The sequence below is a fragment of the Microtus pennsylvanicus genome, chromosome 18, assembly GCF_037038515.1.
Source record: "Microtus pennsylvanicus isolate mMicPen1 chromosome 18, mMicPen1.hap1, whole genome shotgun sequence".
NCBI lineage: Eukaryota > Metazoa > Chordata > Mammalia > Rodentia > Cricetidae > Microtus > Microtus pennsylvanicus.
The window spans coordinates 7,249,405-7,269,298 of NC_134596.1; the positions used below are offsets into that span (position 1 = coordinate 7,249,405).

At 49.9% G+C, this 19,894-nt stretch overlaps 1 protein-coding gene across 2 annotated transcripts in view; it reads right to left on the bottom strand.

The window, feature by feature from the left end:
- Positions 1-18,196, bottom strand: part of Slc6a5 (solute carrier family 6 member 5) — a 55,645-nt gene extending 37,449 nt beyond the window's left edge. Inside the window, exons 1-5 of one of the 2 annotated variants that reach the window (XM_075952756.1) lie at positions 17,913-18,196; positions 16,012-16,557; positions 13,453-13,591; positions 10,953-11,084; positions 10,513-10,686 (exon numbers count right to left, since the gene is read on the bottom strand). In XM_075952756.1, the coding sequence (XP_075808871.1) occupies positions 10,513-10,686; positions 10,953-11,084; positions 13,453-13,591; positions 16,012-16,536 (970 nt within the window). In that variant the 5' untranslated portion in view covers positions 16,537-16,557; positions 17,913-18,196. Of the gene's footprint in view, positions 1-10,512; positions 10,687-10,952; positions 11,085-13,452; positions 13,592-16,011; positions 16,685-17,912 lie in introns of those variants that run through there. The other variant, XM_075952757.1, reaches the window with a different exon arrangement.
- Between the last annotated feature and the right edge of the window lie 1,698 nt (positions 18,197-19,894).

Genomic DNA, 19,894 nt, shown 5'->3' on the forward strand with positions numbered 1-19,894 from the left:
AGCCTGGACTAGATAGCAAGTTCCAGGCCATTCAGGGCAATACAGTAAGTCCCTGTCCCCAAAACATTACATAATTAACTAATGTTTTAAGTGAAGATGGGCTTTGAAAAGGTCAATAACTCTACCGAGTTCCATAGGTAATGAGTAAGAGATCAAAACTGAAACCCAGATTCTTAGGACACTACAGAAGACAGGGGATTATGCAAATGAACTTCAGCAGAGAGGCAAACGTGCCAGACTAAGCTCCTTATGGGGAGGGTTCCAAGACAGAGTTTCTCCACATAGCCCTGGCTGCCTGTAGAACAGGCTGGCCTTGAACTCACAGAGCTGTGCCTGTCTCTGCTTCCATAAGCTCATATTAAAGGTGTGCCGCCACCAGCAGCAGGCATAGCTCCTTCTTAAGTGCTGTCGCTACAGAAGGCTTGCTAGCAAGTGCTCACTCTGCCTGGTGCAGGAGCACCACCCTGTAATCACAGCAGCGTCAAACAGAGGCAGGAGGATCAAGGGTGCTGGGATACAGTTCAGCTGGTAGACTGTCAATCATACAGGATACCCCAGGTTCAATGCTCAGCACCACATGAAACCAGGCGCCACGGCTCACACCTGCAATCCCAACACTGGGCAGGTGGGTGCTCAAGGGTCAGAGTTCAAAGTCATACTCAGCCTCACAGCAAGTTCTAGGGCATCTCGGACTAGATTCTGGGTCAAACAGAGAACAATGCTAAAGCTCACTTTAAAAGCCCACATTGCCCTACAAACAGTTCTTACCCTCACATGAGTTAGAAGACATAGTAACCACACTGTGTGCTAAAAAGCCTTCAACCAGACCTAACAGTGCATCTCAGTGAATTTGATCATCACAGGACATACAATGACATCCAGAAACCTTTTTAACTTTTGCATCTGAGAAGCCGGGCACCATTGACATCAAGTGCCTAGAGACCAAAGATGCTACTGACTCGACAACGCAGCAGTCAGTTCTCCCACAACAAAGAAGTATCTGATCAAAAATGTCAGAAGCATGGAGGCTGGGAAGGCCTGGGCTAAGGAGAGAAAATCAATCAGGCAATTGTTGGCATGCCAGGCACCATACTGGGCCCAGCTCAAGAAGTCTTCCATGGAGCCGGCAAGCTTAGATAATTGTTTTCCTCACCTGCATCAGGAAGAAGCTAGGATCTTCTTCTCACAGTATGTTTCTAGCAGCCTCATAAACAGAAGCACAGCCGGGGGGTTAGCTCAGCGGTAAAGCACTAACCTAGCATACCTAAGGCCCAGGTTCTGTTCCCAGCACCACAGAAAGGAACACGTGCATACAAATGGACTGATATTTTACATAAACAGCCCACAGGACTCCATAAAGACATAGCTGGCACTGTGCTGTGAGGGCAGGACTGCATCTTAGGGCTGTCTGAAATACTGTATCTACGGCCCTTAGCCTTAGATCACCCCCTCTAGTCCTGGAGTCAGCTGGTACCCAGAACTTGCAGCCACATGCCAAGGTCCTGCCTGGAAGGACAAAGCACTCACTCCTTGCAAGGATCACTTTGATCTAGCCCACTCTGAAGTACACAGCAGGGGTCACGAACTCAGGTACCTAGAGAGTCCTGGGGGACACTCAAGGAGAAAGGTATAAATGGGGGGGGGTGACCTGGAACAGGCGACTGAGTGTCCCACCGATCCGCATTGACCTTTTCCCTGATGTGCCGGCTGGGGCACAGAAAGCCAATCTGCATGCAGTCTTCCCAAATTGTGAGGTGTGAGTAAAAATTCCTCTAGATACGATGACAAACACTTGCGGTGAAGATGCAGTGTGTCCCCATGCCACACCCTCTGTGAGTACAACCACAGGGTCGACTGTAGAGCTTCACACTGCCATTCCGCCTGGGAGCACCTCCAGCTGCTGAGGATGGATGACCCAATCACAGCGCTATTGCAGAAACCAAGTTAAGGGAGACAGGGAGTTTCAAGATTCATACTCAATGAATCCTACCAGGAACTCAACCTTCATCATTGTATCTGTCCACAGAGTGGATGAGCACCTGGCCTGCCTCCATTCCCTACGGCTCCTCCCCACCCCCAGGTACCTCGGACTACAACGTGGGCTGGTGACGGGGCTCAGCTGACTGAGCGCTTGCCCGACAGCGCAAAGCCCTGGCTTTAGTCTCCACCACTCCTGGGTGGTGGTGCACACCTATAATCCCAGCGTGTGGCAGGCTGAGGCAGGAGGATTGCCAGGAGCGTGAGATCGACCTTATCTCAATCTCTCAATCAAGCAAGGCTCAAAGGACAGTCATAGCGCGTCCCTCCTGACTGCTTCCTCAGACCAAGATTCCTCTGTGATGCGCTACGCGCTACGACTTTCCAGGTAGGGCATTTCTTTGCTGGTGAGGAAGCTGTCCTGTGTGGTAAGAACCATTGGCCACTGCTCACCAAATGGCAACAGCAGCCTGTTCCCCGACCAGATGCAAACCAAAACTAGCTCTGCTAAATCTATCTTCCCTAGTACCCGCCTTTTCAATATTATCTTCTTTAAAAATACTTTATTTTAAGAAAAAGTTTCAGGAGAATTGCAGACTGACAACTATCAAATCTTTACTGGAAGCCGGGCAATGGTAGCGCACACCTTTAATCCCAGCACTCGGGAGGCAGAAACAGGCGGATCTCTGTGAGTTCAAGGCCAGCCTAGTCTACGAGAGCTAGTTCCAGAACGGGCCTCAAAGCTACAGAGAAACCCTGTCTCGAAAAACCAGGAGAAAAAAAAAAAGTTACTGGGACGGTTTTTTTCTTCCCCAGCAGCAACCTGAACCAGGCAATTAACGTTCCAAATGCTTTTAGCGCGCAGGGGAGGGGGAGAAGGTATCCTGAGAACCTACTGTGAGCTATCTGTAGGGTGCTGTGGTTTTTTAAAAGCGACCTGTCGGCGAAGAGCGCAGGGCTCCCTGCCTGCTTCCAAAATTGCCCTTGTAAAGACTCCCTAGAGTGCAGCGGTGGGCGTCCTGTGGACCTCCAACAGTGCTGCCTCACAAGGTCAAGTTCCCAGTTCCCGCAGCAACACTGCAGAGCCACCGGCAGCCTCAAACCTCCTGCAATGTCCCTTCTCACCACTGGGCGGCAGGAGCGTGCTTCCCGGCACTCCGCCCTTTCGTTCGGCCAGAGAAGTGGTTAACAGACCATCTCATCAGAGCTCCGCGGCCCAGCAACCCCGAACAAAGAACAGCGATAATGATCAGCTAAATTGGAAAGCTGTTGGAATGGGATTCTCTTTACTCGGGCAATTACTAATAAATGAAAGCACAGGAAAGACCGGGGAGAAAAGGGATCATTTAATTAAAGTTCTAATGAAAATTAAGCCATTCCAGAAATAGAAATGGTATTTATACTGTTCCCATTTGAGCTGACCCAGCTAAGGCCCTGTTTGCACAAAACGGTGGCTGGACTCATTCCGCAGGGCAGGGACAAACTGTCCTCCATTGCGGATCCTCGGAGGGCTGCCAGCCTAAGCAGTAGCCTGTGCTATGAGCGGCACCTTGTGACGTAAGAAGCTGAGACAGGAGGACTGTCGCCTGCACTACAGAGCAAGGCTTTGTCTTAATGAAAACAGTAAGGAAGGAGAAAGAAGAAGGAAAAAACTGGGCATAATCTACGTCTATCTGTAGGTAGACCCAGGGCTGGTCTCAGGCTAGAGTGAACACAGTACTTACCATCTGCATGGTGACTTTCGCCAGTCAGACGACATAATCCAAATAACACCAGGCATGGGACAAACGTCCACCCACTGTGTGTGAAGGTGATAATGCCAAGCCATTCATTCATTCATTCATTCATTCAACATACAACACCAGGCATGGGACAAACGTCCACCCACTGTGTGTGAAGGTGAAAATGTCCATTCATTCATTCATTCATTCATTCATTCAACATACAACACCAGGCATGAGGCAAACGTCCACCCACTGTGTGTGAAGGTGATAATGCCAAGCCATTCATTCATTCATTCATTCATTCAACATACAACACCAGGCATGGGACAAACGTCCACCCACTGTGTGTGAAGGTGAAAATGTCCAGCCATTCATTCATTCATCACCTCTCTTGGGCTGGGGAAAAGGAGGTGGTTAATGGGGCTGGGGGGATGTGCTGGGAGGTCAATTGGGAAACACTGATGGGGTGGGCAGCGGGCCCGCCTCCCAAAGAAGCCTAGCTTGTGTGTCCATCTTGGGGATGGCATGGGAAAAACTATAGCCTGAACCCCCAACAGTTGGGCAAAGCAGAGGGGCTCTAAAGCCACTCTATGTCAATGTAGACCAGGCTACTGTCGCCTTTCCTATGTCACCTCAAAACCACAATGGAAGTGACACACTTGCCAAGGAGAACCTGCCGCCAGGTGTCGAAGCCACCCATGTAGAGATGACAGGGGCTGAGGGGGTGTGGGTGCAGAGGGGCGATATTGATCGCTTGTTTTCTTTAACTAACAATGAAACAGCTAAAACACTGGCTAAGAAAACTGTGGGCTCTGACTCGTCCCTAGGCTCCTGGGAATAACAAGGGTAAAGTGTGCCCACGGTCTGCACTCGGAGCTTCCGGCTGTGGGTGTCGCAGTTGAGTAGATGCCTAGTCATGGGAGGCCTCCATCCCTCTGCCTCTCAGGCTAACTTCAAGTTACCCGTGGAGAGAGACGTGAAGCCAAACCAGGACTAGGTCATGCTGGTCTTTTGGGACATCATTCATGAGCCCGACCCAGTCTATAATATCCAGATTACTTTAAAAAGAATAAGCACACCCATATAAACTCCATGTTAAGTGCATGTCTACAACAGGAAATTGGGCAAAGAATGGCCCCAAACTGTTCACACGTTCGTGCTTTCAATCTACATAGGTCTTGCTAATAAAGACAAAATCCCACTTTGAACATACATCTTACTTTGCCTGTGACGTGGTGAGGATTTCCCCATGCTTTATTTACGAATGTTTATTTTGAGTGATTATAGATAGAATACCCTGTCCTTTGAATAAGCCGTTATTTATTTGAACTATGGAACTGACACACCAATTATGTGAATTTTGTCACATACTAAGCTTCTACTGTTTTTCAATACTGGGACTGTGTTTGCGATTAGCCATTTTGTGCAGAACTTGCTGGCCTCTAGTTTTCCCTTTGAACAGAAGCCTAGATGTGAAATCACTGACCTAACTACTGTGCACATAATCGTTTTTATATCTCACAGATATCAACCATATCATCGCTTAGGAAGCACCTGAGATGGTGCCACTTTGCTGGGACTTGAGAGACTAGAGCACAGCCAGATTCTTTAAGCACCCTGGATGGGCAGAAATCTGGGGTCTCGAGGCCCAAAGTCCAGATCCGGGTCTGTCTACCTTGCAACTTACAGTTTAAGTTTGAAAATCCACTTAGCCACCTAGAAACAAAACATCATGCCACTTGCTGTCTGTAATTCATAGGGTTCTCTTCAGGAAGGATGGAAGCATTTGGCACTGAGGTAAGGTCATGGCCTTGAAAGGCATGCATACTTGGACCCTAGTCCCAAGATGACCAGACACTTAATTCAGGGCTTATGTTCCAGGTTTTTCACCTGTGAAATAGAAACAGTGAAGGAGTGTCTATGAAGGCTTGCTGTCCGTATTAACACTGGCATTTCCCAAAAAGAGCTTCTCAGAGAGACCAGTGTAGTGAAGGCAGCTGGCTTCCGCATGCTGCATAGATAATAGTGGACCTTGTTGTGTTTTGTTTTTTTTTAAATATTTATTTATTTATTTATTATGTATACAATATTCTGTCTGTGTGTATGGCCAGAAGAGGGCACCAGACCCCATTACAGATGGTTGTGAGCCACCATGTGGTTGCTGGGAATTGAACTCAGGACCTCTGGAAGAGCAGGCAATGCTCTTAACCACTGAGCCATCTCTCCAGCCCCCTTGTTGTGTTTTTGAATGGGGACAGCTACAGGGCACTGCTCACTGTGACGGTGTGGTCCCTCAGGTGAGCTCCGGGAAGCATCCTTAAAGACTGAATTCAGGCAAAACTTGATCCAGAACTTCTCGTGGAATGGGACTTCCCTTCTGGCCATAGTCTGGCAAGGAGAAGCAGGGCTTTGGGATGGGCTAGGACATGAGGTGTCTCCAGGCCAGGCTGCAGCTCCTGGAAAGTGTGCTTTCTCTAAACTTGGCAGTTGTTCCCAGGAAGACATTCTGGCAGCTGAACGCTGTTGTGATTCTGTGAAGAGCTACAAAGTGGATCTCTCCAAGATCACAGATTAGAGAGATAAGTGCTGCATGGGGAAAAGAAGGCAGGCCATGCATTCCAGAACTGCTATTCTGGAGTGGGGAAGGTGTTACTCAGTGACAGACCTCATGTCTGGATTCTGTCCCCAAGAGCAAGAAAAACAGAAAGGAGGGAGCAACACCAACTTAGCAGTTCCTCCCTTGGCTCGGATCCGAGCAAAAAAAAAAAAATACTGTTTCTTTTTTAAGACAGGATCTCATGTAACCCACACGGCTCAAAACTTTCTGTGAGGGCTGGAGAAATGGCTCAGTGGTTAAGAGCCCTGACTGCTCTTCCAGAGGTCTTGAGTTCAATTCCCAGCAACCACATGGTGGCTCACAACCATCTGTAATAAGGTTTGGTGCTCTCTTCTGGCCTGTAGGCATACATGTATATATAATAAATAAAATTGTATATATAATAAATAAAAAAGGGCTGGAGAGATGGCTCAGTGGTTAAGAGCACTGACTGCTCTTCCAGAGATCCTGAGTTCAATTCCCAGCAACCACATGGTGGCTCACAACCATCTGTAATGAGATCTGGCACCCTCTTCTGATGTGTGGGCATACATGGAGGCAGAATGTTGTATACTTAATAAATAAATCTTTAAAAAAAAACTTTCTGTGAGTCAAAGATGGTTTGAACTTCCATTCTTCCTGCTCCACCTCCAGCGTGCTGGGATGGTCATGGGCATGTGCTACCACACCAAGCTTATGCCATGCTCTTTATCAGACTCGGTGTTTCATGCATGCTAGGTAAATAGTCTATCAACTGAGGTACATCCTAAGTCCAGATCTGAGAAGCTTTTGATTTACTGATTCTCCAGACTCATTGCCACAGTCTGGTTTCCAATTCATCAGGATTGTTCCTTAAGTGATATGGCTCATTCCCGGGTGATTCTGATATTGCAACTGCCAGATTTGGGTGCCACTGTTCTACCCTGAGAAAACTATTAAGAGGTGTTATGGAATATTCATTGAAGATCTGTTACATTCATTAATGCTGTGAAACATTTGTTTAATGATGCAAAGATGTGTTGCATTCTTTTATGTTGCATTTGCTTAACTCTGTAAAGTTGTGTTACTTTGCCTGCCTAAATATACCTGATTGGTCTGATTGAGCTGAACGGCCAATGGCTAGGCAGGGGAGGAAATGGGTGGGGCTGGCATGCAGAGAAAATAAATAGGAAGAGAAATCTAGGAAAGAGGAGACCAAGGAGCCAGTAAAGGAGAAGGAGAGGAGGATGCCGGGGACCAGCCACAGAGCTACACAGCCAGCCACAGAGTAAGAAGGAAAGAAATGTAAAAGCCCAGAGGCAAGACATAGTTAAATAGAAACAGGATAATTTAAGTTAGAAAAGCTGGCTGGAAACAAGCCAAGCTAAAGCCAGACATTCATAAGTAAGAATAAGTCTCTGTGTGTTTATTTGGGGGCTGGGTAGTAGGCTCCCAAAAAGTAAAGAGGTTTTTATTATTATTATTATTATTATTATTATTATTATTATTTTAAAAAGCCACCCATGAAGAGGGAAACAGTAGACAGTAGAGATGAGGATGCTGAGTCCCATAGATACTGGGGACATGTAATCATACATTCAGAGTGGAATCTTGAACTTGGGGACCTATGCAAGCCCCCATGCCTCACTCCTGAGCACTTCAGGTGTGCAGAGTTTACATTGAAGAGAGGCATCTCTACTGGTCCTCTCTTGTGGTCTTATTCAGAACTACTTCTCCAGGTGGAGGCTGGGTGTGGCGTGTGTGTAACATGCATGTGTGGATGTAAAAAGCACTACAGTGTAAACTGTGTCCTTAGATATGAGTCGGTATCTTGGGACTACAGAGGTGTGGTGATTTCAGTGAGAGATGGATGTCCCCCACAAACTTGTGTCTTTGAATCCTGGTCCCTAGTTGGCAGTGCTGTTGGGTGAGGTTTAGAAGGTGTAGCCTTGCTGGAGGAAGTAGCTGCAAACAGGCCTGAGGGTTGATCCCCTTTCCTCATATAATGGGTTGAGTAAGAATGACCCCTATGGGCTTGTATATTTAAATGCTTAGTCATCAGGGAGTGGCACTGCTTGGGAAGGATTGGGAGGCGTGGCTTTGTTAGAGGAGGTGTGGCCCTGTTGGAGGAAGTGTGCCACTGTGGTGGGTTTGGAGTTTTCAAAAGCCCACAGCAGGCCCGGTCTCTGTCTTCCTGCCGCCTGATGTAGTCTCATGCCATCATCGGGTATCTAAGGGTACAGTTACACTATAGTGCTTTTACACATGAATGCACACACACACAAACACACACACACCTATATAACACATGCCACACTCAGCCTCCACCTGGAGAAGTTCTGAATAAGAGAGGAACGGTAGAAAGATGCTTCCCTTCCGCCTAAACTCTGCACACCTGAGGATCTGGATGTAGAACTCTCAGCCACTTCTCCAAGACCATGTCTGCCTGCCTGCTGCCACATTCCCCTCCCTGATGGGAAACTAAACCTCCAAATGCACTGAACCTCTAAAGCTATAAGCGAGCGCCCAATTAAATACTTTCTTTCGCAAGAGTTGCCCTGGTCAAAATGTCTCTTCAGAGCATTAGAACCCTCACTAAGACACCCCATTTCCAGAGCATTAGATCCCTTCCTCAGACACCCCGTTTCCAGAGCATTAGATCCCTTCCTCAGACACCCCGTTTCCAGAGCATTAGAACCCTTCTTAAGACACCCCATTTCCAGAGCATTAGAACCCTTCCTCAGACACCCCATTTCCAGAGCATTAGAACCCTTCCTAAGACACCCCATTTCCAGAGCATTAGAACCCTTCCTCAGACATCCCGTTTCCAGAGTATTAGAACCCTTCCTAAGACACCCCATTTCCAGTTTGTTCTCTGTTTCCTGATGTGATCGTTCAGCTTCCTGCCCTTTCCGTCATGCCTGCCAGCTGTTGCCGTACCTTCCCTCACCCTGGAACCATAAGGCAAAATAAATTTGTTTTTTCCAAAACTCACCTGTGTTTCATCAGAGCAACAGGAAGTAACTATTGCAGGAAGGAAGAACTCACTTTATGTTGTTAACACACCTACAGGGGCGACTAATGGCCAAGTTTTGCAAAGTATGGGCTCTGTATGGGAAAAGAACTCTTTGGGGAAGTGAGTGTTAGCAACAAATCACAGAGATCGCTTGCAGCTGGCCTCAGCAAGAACTCACCCTCCATGGAAAGCCACAGTATTCTGGGAGAGACCACTTGCTTATAGGAACCCATTAAGATGACCATAGTTTCCCACAGTGACTGACACTCCCCACCCCACCACCGCCTTAGCACTTTCACAGGCACTGCCATACCGTACCCCGGTCTTTCCTCTGGTCAGCAGAGGCAGGTAGAGTACAGAATACAGAACTATTTCTATTTCCCGAGTCTCCGGGCATTCATTCTTTCCTTCTACCCAGTGAGCTGAGCCTGTAACCCGAGACTCCTGGACCCTGCGGATTTCACACCCTCGGAGGATCTCTGAACACCCAGTGCTTTGCGCACACCCAGCACACCCACAGCAGGCAGCCCTCTCCCGGGCCCTAGCAGGATGCACATCTCTAGCAAAGTCTTCAGAGTCTGCACTCAGAACTCAGGGATCACATGTGTGGGGCTCCTGGAGTCTAAAACTTGTGGGGTTGTTTTGAGAAGTCTGCCAAGGAGGATCATGGTAAAAAAGAAAAATAAAACCCAAAAAGGGTTCCTTACTCCCCACCCCCACCCCTGCCCAGATCAAACACTCAATGAAACAAAACAAGGTCCTAGATACCTTGGTAAAAATGCAAATTTCCTGGCTTCACCCACACTAATAAAGGCAGTAGGGTTAGCCTGCACATTTAACAAATGCACCAGCTCTCTGCAGTAAGCAAAACTTTTCTCTCTCCCAGCCTCTAGCTATGAGCTTTTTGTTTGTTTGTTTTTTGTGTTTTGGTTTTCGAGACAGAGTTTCTCTGTAGCTTTAGAGCCTGTTCTGGAACTCCCTCTTGTAGACCAGGCTTGGTCTTGAACTCACAGAGATCCACCTGCCTCTGCCTCCCGAGTGCTGAAATTAAAGGCCTGTGCCACCACCGCTCAGCTAGCCATGAGCTTTTTAAATGTTAGAGTTAAGTATGCTTGGATTCACCTCCATGCCCCACAATCTAGTATAAGGTCTTACCTGAATATATTAAGTGCTCACTGAGTATCTGTTGAATGACAGAGTGAAGGCGTGTCCAAACTTACCTAGCAAAAGCTTGGTTTTATCTTTGCATTCTGGCGTGTTCCACGGGTTGTTGCAGGAGCCCCAGGGTAGCACAGACACGAAGGAGGCAAACAGGTAGAAGAGTGTGTAGCAGATGATCACGTTGTAGTATATGGCTATGAGGACCGAGATGATGAGCATCGCGATGCCGCAGCCTGCAAAGGGGAACCGTCTGTGTTGATGTCGTCCCAAAGACCATGCATGCAAGACGCACACCCACACAGATGCTCCATGCAGGTAGGTGCACAGACAGTGGAATGGACTGTCTGGCAGGGAGAGGGAGACAATCTGCAAGGACCCCACAGAGGCAGAGATGATCAGGGGAAGGGGGCAGGGGACAGAGCAGAGCAGGTCTCCCTCCCTGAGTTGGGAAGACGGCAAGGAAGGCAGGGTCTGGAGGCAGGGGGAGAACCACACTCACCCTGTAGAGCTGGGATAGCCTTCCACACAGACACGGGCCCTTGGCTGGCAAACTGGCCCAGTGATACCTCCAGGAAGAAGATGGGCAAGCCAGCCAGTGCTAGCATCATCAGGTAAGGGATGAGGAAAGCACCTTGGAAAGAGGGGAAGGAAGAGTCAGGAGGACAGGCAGGGCTCTGACCCAGCTTAACCCTCTGGACTGGGGCTGGACTCCTTACAATAAACTGAAGATGCTCTTTTTGTTGAGAGGTCTCAGATCAACAGAAGGCACCCACGGGGCAGTGGAGGGCCTTCTTCCAACAACATAAAGCTATGCATGGGGATCCAGTACTTGCTTCAATTTCCTACCAGACAGGAAGTTGTGTGTTCATGGTCTTTTGTTCTTTACACAGCTTCATTTCCCAGCCCCAACCCCAAATTAAGCCTTTCTGTGGTTCCCTAAATCTACGCCTTTCACTGGAGGCAGTGGATTCCCATCAATGCCTCGGCCCTCTAAGGACCTACGCTCAGCGAAGTTGGATTTGTGAAGCCTCCTGTACAGTAATCCAAGGGACCACACACCTTCAACCCACCAAGCCAGCTCTGTCTGAGGGCCGCTGGATGCCCACCCACTCAGTCCCCGGCCCACACCAACATCCCCGGGTGGCATCACCTCCATACACTTCTTAACTTCCTTCTCAGAGCTTTCTTTAGCCCTCCTTCTGGGGAGAAGTCTTCCCACAGTCCCTTGCCCCAAGCGCCCTTCTCTTCTGAGTATTCATGTGGCTGTCTTGTCTAGACTGTGAGCCCCCAGAAGCGTTTCTCTTTCATTTCTATTCCTTAGAAGGCCCGGAGGAAGCTGCTGCGGGGCCTCTGCTGCCTTGCGGGGTTTGGGGGAGTTCTTTCTCTTCAGGGATTCTCAGGCCTGAGAATTACCAGCGAATGCCCACCCAGGAGTCAAGGTCAATTTGGGGAGTTGAGAATGAACCGAGTCGGGAAGACTGCTCAGCTGAGAAAACAGCTTCTCCCCCCCCCCCCATTTCTTCCGGGTTGGTCCCGCAGAAGGGCATCTCCTTCCTAAGCCTCCAGGCGGGAAAGAACTACTGGGGTCTAGGCTTGGGTTCCCCCTCTACTCTCTCTGGGTAGAAATTTTTAAAAATAAAAATGTTCATTGTGTGACCCTTCCGGTCCCGAGGAGGTAGAGCAAAGCTCCCCACTTTTGCTGCGGGCTGTGGGGCGCCTGAGCCGCACTGCGGACAACGCTCTGGCTCTTCTCCCCAGCCCCCTTAAGGCCCACAGGACCCGGTGAATCAAGGGCGGGCATTTGCGCGGGCAAAGGAGCTCTGCTGGAATCCCTCCCCTGGCTCCATCTCCCACACGCAAACCCCCTTCCCGGTCCCTGCAGCCCTAGAACCAGCACCTCCTCCCGACCAGGCACTCAGGCCTAGGGACGCCCTACTGGGAAAAAAAATGGAAACCTAGCTGGGGCACCTAAGTCCACACAATTTCTGGGCACCCCTGATTGCTAACACTCCGCAGGCTGAGTTAGTGTTTGTGAAGTGTCTTGATTGAAACTGGAAGTAAGCGACATGGAGAAGGGTGTCTTCTATTTTACATCCGTAACTATCCCCTGCTGCCGCATGGGTACCAATCCGGACACCAAATACCTCCGGGGCTGAGAGAACCGGGGTGGGGGGGGGCATGTTCCTTGCACCTTTGGTCCAGTAGAGGTGGAATTCCTGGAGGGTTCTTGTCCGCTGGCCTGGGACGAGCAGCCGGTCCCTCGCCTCAACCTCAGATGGCCAGCCAACGGACCCTGACTGTATTGAGTCCCTTTCCTGGTGGGTACACCCGAGATCCAGTGAGTTCTAATGCCTGCTCCTTGGCTCCCCCACTCTTCTTTCAAAGGCAGCGGTTTTCACACAGTGAGAACACACGGGAGAAGATTCATCTTTGGCAAACGATTTAACTAAAATCAAAAATACCTCCTGCCTCTTCCCAAGAAGGGGTGTTGGGCTGGGGTGCTTCTGATTAGGTGCACCCCACACTTCCCACTGCTCGCTTGCACCCTGCATTCTGGCACAGTTGTTCTTCTTTTCGCAGTCTCCAACCGAGAAGGAGGTTCAGATTTCCCAGTTAAAACCTTAAGACAGACACAGTTCGACCTCCAGGACAGCAGGGCATCGGCTCTAAAGTGCATCTCCAGCAATCAGGTACACCCTTCCTGACTAATCGCATCTTATTAGAGTTCGGACATCCCTGCTTCCCTGTACACTTGCCTGGAGACCCATTCCCCAGTCTGGGCCAATAGAGGATCCCTAATGAGGCCTATGCCTCAACCCAGTCCATCTCCACTCTGAAATCCAGCGGGTTCCATTCGCTCCTGCAGTCTGGCTTGCAAAGAACCAGGCTACCCCAAACTTCCCTCCCAACCTCTGCCTGAGGTCTTCAGATGCACCCCCCAACCCTCCGGTGCCCGCCCCCTGCCCCCTCCGCAGGCGGAAAGAGCTGAAAAGCCATACCTCCCCCGTTCTGGAAGGCCAGGTAGGGAAACCTCCAAACATTGCCCAGCCCCACTGCGTACCCCACCATGGACAGGATGAAGTCCAGTTTGCTGGACCAGTTCCCTCGGGCCTTATTCTCATCCCCTTGCTCGTCCTCCTGAGGGCGGAAAAGCACATTGTCGGATAGCAGACCCAGGTAGGTCCTCAGCAGGCCCCATTCCGCCCTCCCCCCACAGCTGGGGGGCCTTTCCCGGCAAGCAGACCCCCAGTTTCCAACAGAGGATGCATCGGCAAGCAAGACCCCAAATCGGAAGGAAGGATGCATCCACGAGCAGAGCCCTCACCCCCTCACCCCTGCACTGAGTCTTTCAGCAAGCAGGCCCCCAAATTTTATTCTAAAGATCTGTTTTAATCAGACCTCTGATCCTTTTTCCCCCCAAATCCTACAGACAGGGCACGCCAGCAAGCAACCTTCCCCAAACCCTGTTTCTGCTAGCAAGCATATTTGTTCCCTGGTACCAGGAGTTCATTTGGCAAGCAGACCCCCAATATCATGCCTGGAGTTCCCAGCAAGCAGGTTCTTAACCAATTCCTCCCCTTTCCAAAAAAAAAAAAAAAACCCTCACTGTACACCCCTCCTCGGTCCTTTCTTCAAAATGTGTGCCAGAAATAAGAATTGTAATGCTTAAAGCCAGCCATAGCCCCTGCCTCGCTTTCTCTGCCAAAGCTTACAGGCACAACCTGCCCAGTCAGCTAATTTGAAAAGGTGCATTCTTCAAACCTGGAGCAAGGAAAATGGGCTGGACAGAGAATTGGAGTTGAATTGAAACAAGAGAAAGAATAGAGAAGATTGATGTGGTTAAGAGACAGGCCAGCTAAAACCATGACTTCTGATCTAGATCTTACTACTAAGCAAAGACAACTCCCTGAGAGTGGCTTGGGCTCAGCCTGGGTCCAACCTAGACAATGGAGGCCTCTGAATACCTGTCTCTGAGGCATCTGCCAGCTTAAATAGTCTGTGAACCTCGGAGCTCGTGATTCTAGAAAGCTTCAGCAAAATGAATGGGGAGGGCACTCTGCGTGAACTCTGAAAGTGTCCCTGACACCCAGACACTGGGATACCCTGCTTTCCAGTCACCGTTCACCTAGCAAGTGACAGCTTTGAGGGCTTCACCAGGTTCTCCAGGTCATGGAAGATAAAGCTGGGATGACCAAGAGAGAAGGCAGCCTAGGGCGGGAGAAGAAGGGCTGAGTGAGTGTCAGAGGGGTCTGAGACGTTGGTACACCTTGGTCTCTCTGGCTCTTTAAAGTTTCATGGCTGTTCCTCCCACACTCCGGTCTCCACCCCTAGCCCCACCCTCCAACACAGCTGACTCCAGAAGGGAGTTCTGGCTCTTTTGTCGCAGTGCAGAGGTAAAGGGAGGTGTGGGAGACATATTTTCTGCTCCACCGCTGGACACATGCTGTTAAAAGCACCTAATATATGCAGAATGGTGTTCTAGAAAGAAAATGCCCAAAGCAAAGATACCTGTAAATGCAAGGTCATTTCTAGTTATCCTGATGGCTGGATGGCTGAGTTCCTACTGTGTAAGTTCTGGGGCATGAGGTGCAAGTGATTAGGGAGAGAAAGCTCTGTAAACCCTACAGTGTACGTGATGTGATCTGGCCCACTCTCAGCTTGCGCTCTGGCCACACACCTAGCCCAGAAATCCAAGGGAAGCTAGAGGAAAGGCAGGCCATGGGGGGAAAAAAGAGAGCTCCAGTCCCTGAAACAGCATGAGGGAAAGAAGAAATCAGAGAAGGAAGAGAAATCTCTGGGGTGGAATGGAAACAAACAAAAGCCTATAGAGAGGGAAGATTGCCTTTAGCACTGGTGCAGAGATTGGGGTTCACCCTGTAGGGTTTTTTCCTATCTCTGGTTAAGGAGTAAACCCCAATGGAAAGAGCCTAAACCGAACCTTATGCAATTGCGAGGGCCTGTGTAAGGAGAAAAATTTTTAAAGTATGTACTGAGATTTGGAAGGGCCCAGGTTAAGAGACCTTGATGCTTAATTAAGTTCAGCAGCCTCTCATTAAAAGAGTTCACAGTTAGTAAGTTTGGCTCACCGGAAAACCCTCAGAATCAGCTCTATCCACCTCCCATACCACCCCAGGCTTGTCTCCGTGCTTCTTTTTGAATCGGAGTTTTTATATTTGAAGAAACAAAAGGACTCAGACACTGATAGGAAGGAGACTCGCGTCTGCTGCAAGATACAGAATCTATCTGCTTTTATTTAACGGATTTGCACCGGTTCTACCGCTGAGGCTGGGAAGGGCAAGTCCGAACCTTGATGGCACGGTCGCTGCACACACACACACACACACACACACACACACACGAACACCCCAAACCTTAACTGATCACCTGACCCCCGCCTCCAGCAATGCGAGCTTCCGAAGCCCCAAAGCTGCCTCCAGCATCCACCACCTGGCATTGCCAACCCGTTTCCCCATTAGCATACGTGCACCCGCCAGGGCCCAGCTCCCTTCGCGCGGTTGGAGAGCAGCAGGCAGCGCAGTCGCTTGTGACCTGCTTACCGGTATGGCAGTGGTGGCCACGCTGCCTGGAATCACCGACGCGATGCCATCGGTACCCAACACCACTGTGCTCTGGCTCATGTTTACCCAGCCCACAGCTGGGGTATTGTTGTGCTCCAGCGTGCCCTTGCCCACACTCACGTTCACGTCCTCCTCCGGGCCACGCAGAGCTGGGATCTTGCAGTGCAGCGTGTTGCCGGCCCCAGAGGCTCCGGAAGGGGGGTTGGCCTGTGCGCTGTGCCCTTCGCTTAGGTCCCGGAGAGCCCCGGAGGTCGCCTGTGCCTGGGAGCTGTTGAGTTTACAAAACCCTACTCCGGGCTGCTGGGCCTCACAGGCTCTGGCATCCGTGGACTGGAAAGTTTGGGCGCCGGTTGAAGCGGACCTAGGCACACGTGGCGGCGCGGCGGTAGCCGCAGCGGCGGCGGCGGCAGGCAGGTCTTGTTCAGGGCTGGTCCCGGGTGCACGTGGGCTATCCCGGTGGCCCAGCACTGCTGCCTCCAGGCTGTTGGTTGGTTGCTTATTCATTTCCTTGGTAGCACTGCAATCCTGCAAAGACAACGTCAAGTTCGTGCAAAACAAAACAAAAAAAAAAAGGTCACGGCAGCATTAAAAATAAAATATATGCTTCTGCATACACAGATGCACTCCTTCCGGGTCCAGACACAAAATACACAGGGGAGCGAGCAAAAGGAATCGGCGTTTCGCAACTCGCCGGTGCTGTCTGTAACCCTGGGACATGAAGATGTTAATATTCCCTCCCTCCTCTCAAGGTGGAGGATGAACTAAGAACGAAGAGTGGTTTGGGAAGGGGAAAGGAGGCCGGCAGTGTAGAAATAACGCTACAGACAGGAGCTCCCTGCCCTCTGTGGATTTCAAATCAAGGCTATGGGTACCACATCCCTTTCACCAATGTGGAAAGATTCTTTAATTTTCCGCCCCATTTCCTTTGTCATTCAACAATGCACATTGCCTTTTTTTTTTCTCTTTCTCCCATAGACAAGCTGTGATCACAAACTGATGCTCTGGCCTAGACCAGGGCTGGAAGCCACATGGGTAATGTCAAACTCCAGCACTCCAAACCTACCTCGGTAACCCAGGTAGCAAAGGATAAAGGGTTTTTATCAAAATATTACCAACAATAAACGGCCCTGCAACTGAAACAATGAACAGACACACAAAGTAGTAGTCTGACTTTGACCCTTCCACAGTCTACATTCTATTCTAGACCCCTAGAAATGTAAGGGATGTTGCCAAATGTTTTTTTGTTTTTCTGTCCATTTCCAGGAACCTAATGGCCTTCTTTTCCCTGATCTTGACTGAGAACCAAAACTCACTAAGAATTTTCATTAGCTTCTCCCCTCCCCCGCCCCCGTTGATTTTTAAACGTAAAGACTCGCCAGCACTGGGTTTCCCTTCGGCTTCCTCAAGCTAGCGTTGCCTTCCAGAGTTCCATGTTAGGAGAAATAATTCGTTCACTGTAAAACTAATCAAGTTACCTTCTTCTCAACCAAAAGCCTCCCCTCTAGCAGGCTTCACCAACGCACAGACTGAGCTTAAGTGTAGAAAACCTAATCCCTGGTCTCCAGCCGGCATTCTCAACAGCTCCGAGGAGCCAGAGCCACTCGCGGGTGCAGCATCATGACTTTCAGCACCAGGGAGAGTGCCTGGGATCCGGTTTAGGAACTGCAGACTTCCCAGCCCTTCGGACTAAGGGAACCTCGCTGTGCCCTAAGGCAAGGCTCTCAAGTACAAACAGAATACCCGGGCTTCAATCTTCAAAAATGGTTCTCTGCCTCCCACCTATTGCACAGATGTTTCCAAAAAGAAATACCCTAAATGAACCTGCCATCCGGATTCCCACACCCACCTTTCCTCTTAAGAGATTAAACGCAAGCACTCACCGTATCTGATGTGGACGACAGATCGAAACGTAGAGTAAAACCTGCTACTGGACTAGGCTTGGCCCCGGAACAAGAGGCGCTTTCTATATCTCCCCGGGAAAGGCCGGGTTTGCGTCAGTGGGAAGCAAGGTGCCCTTCGTTTGACACCTTCCTGATAATACGCGTTTGATAAATCATTACCCCTCTGGTTTTTAAAGGGACAACAGCCTGGAGTACGCTGCCCTGTTGTCACTCCCGCGGCGGGAGGGGGCTGCGTGTTTGGCGTGACTCATGTGGGTCTGATTACTAAACCAAAGCCAGTGGGAGGGAACAAGAAAAGTTTCCCTCCTCCTAATTAAGGGAGACGTGGGAGAGACACGTCCCACTGCGTCCAAGACTCCAAGACGAGGCGCAGCCGGCAACCAAGTGAATTAGCCTGTAGTGAGAGGGGGGTTAAATCGGTCCTCTTCCTCTTCCACCAAATTCTCTTTAGGCCTCCCTGAATCTGTCAGATTCCAAAATAACACTCCTCAAAATAATGGTGGCCCTGTCTCCGGTATCCAACCAGGTCTACAATGCCTGTTTCAGGCTAGGGTCCTGCATTTGGTGAGGGCACACCAACCTGGTCAGTGTGTGGCATCTAGATCCCCACACCCCAACCTTTCCGGGAAGCCAGTCTGGGAAAGCAGTCTGGGAAGGATCCCTAGTTTTCGTTTAAACAAGAAAATCTAGTTTTTGCACCCCTGTTTTGTCTTTGCTAATCCTGGGTACAACAGCTGTTTCTCATCCAATTTTTTTTAGCCTCTTCTAGGGGAAAAAAATAAGAATTTTTAAGCACCGACTTAGTCCTTCAGCCACTTACAATCCCATCCTTTTTCCATAGTCCTTTAAATAAAAAATCCTTTAAAATCAAGCCTGATTGGAAAGTGCGGTTTTATCCTAAACCAGGAACTCCAGCAACCCAGGGCAGATCTGGTCCTCTGGGAAACCGTAAGAAGACGGTCAACCCTAATAGGCGCGGGCGCTGGGGACTAGGGTGGCCAAGGTTATGTAAAGGTGAACTATGGACTTTACCTAGGGTACTAGGCGACGACTACAATCACGGAAGGGGAAAGCCCTTCACAAAGATGTCGTCAGGAGGCTAGAAGCAATGTGCCTCCTTCTCCCTTGTCTTGACAGCATAGCTAGGGAACCGTGGCCGCCCTAACGCAAAGCTTGGAAAGCGCGGCGCTGAGCTCAGCGGGGACCCACTGCCTCCGGGTCCGCGCCGTCGCACTCGACTGGGCCTTCTCCCGACGGAGCCAGGACAAAGCCGCGGCGGCCGAGGGCGCAGGCTGCGGAGGCAGATTGTGGTGGGCGCCGCGGGCATTGCTGAGCCAGCTCTGGTATCCTCCCTCACCCTTCCAAGACTCCAAAAGTGGTAGCTGTCTCTGTGAGCCTGGTTCGCCCAGGACAGTCACCTGGATCCAGGGACTGCACTATTTGGGGGTGGGGATGGTGTAGGATTTGGTGAGTATGTAGCCAGGGAGCCCTGTCATTTCGGTGCCTTTGGGTCCCAGGCAGCCTTTTATTGACGTTTAACTGAGCTCTCACTGCTGGGCCATCTGCAAGGCTTCCATGAAATTATCGCATTTAAGTTTGCTAACCGCCTTTCAGGAACTATTTCAAGCCTCTGAAAGCTAAGGTCAAAAGGTCTATTTTGAACCCCTAAGAGGTTACTAACCCCTCCACAGCCTGTCATCTGCACCAGTCACCTACTCAACCGAGAAATGGGGAAGGTCTCAGAGGAGGAGTAAGGGACTGAGGGGGACTCTGGGGTACTCGGGCCGAAGGCGGCTCTGGAAGCGGGAAGGTACGACAATACCGGAATATTCCCTCCAAATCCCTACTCTTCTTCAGAAACAGACTCCAGATTTCAACAAGGGTAATGGATAAATGTGGAGGGCAGCTTTGACCTCAATGGAGTCCTGAAACCCGCCGCACCTAGTTAGATTCACGTCCAG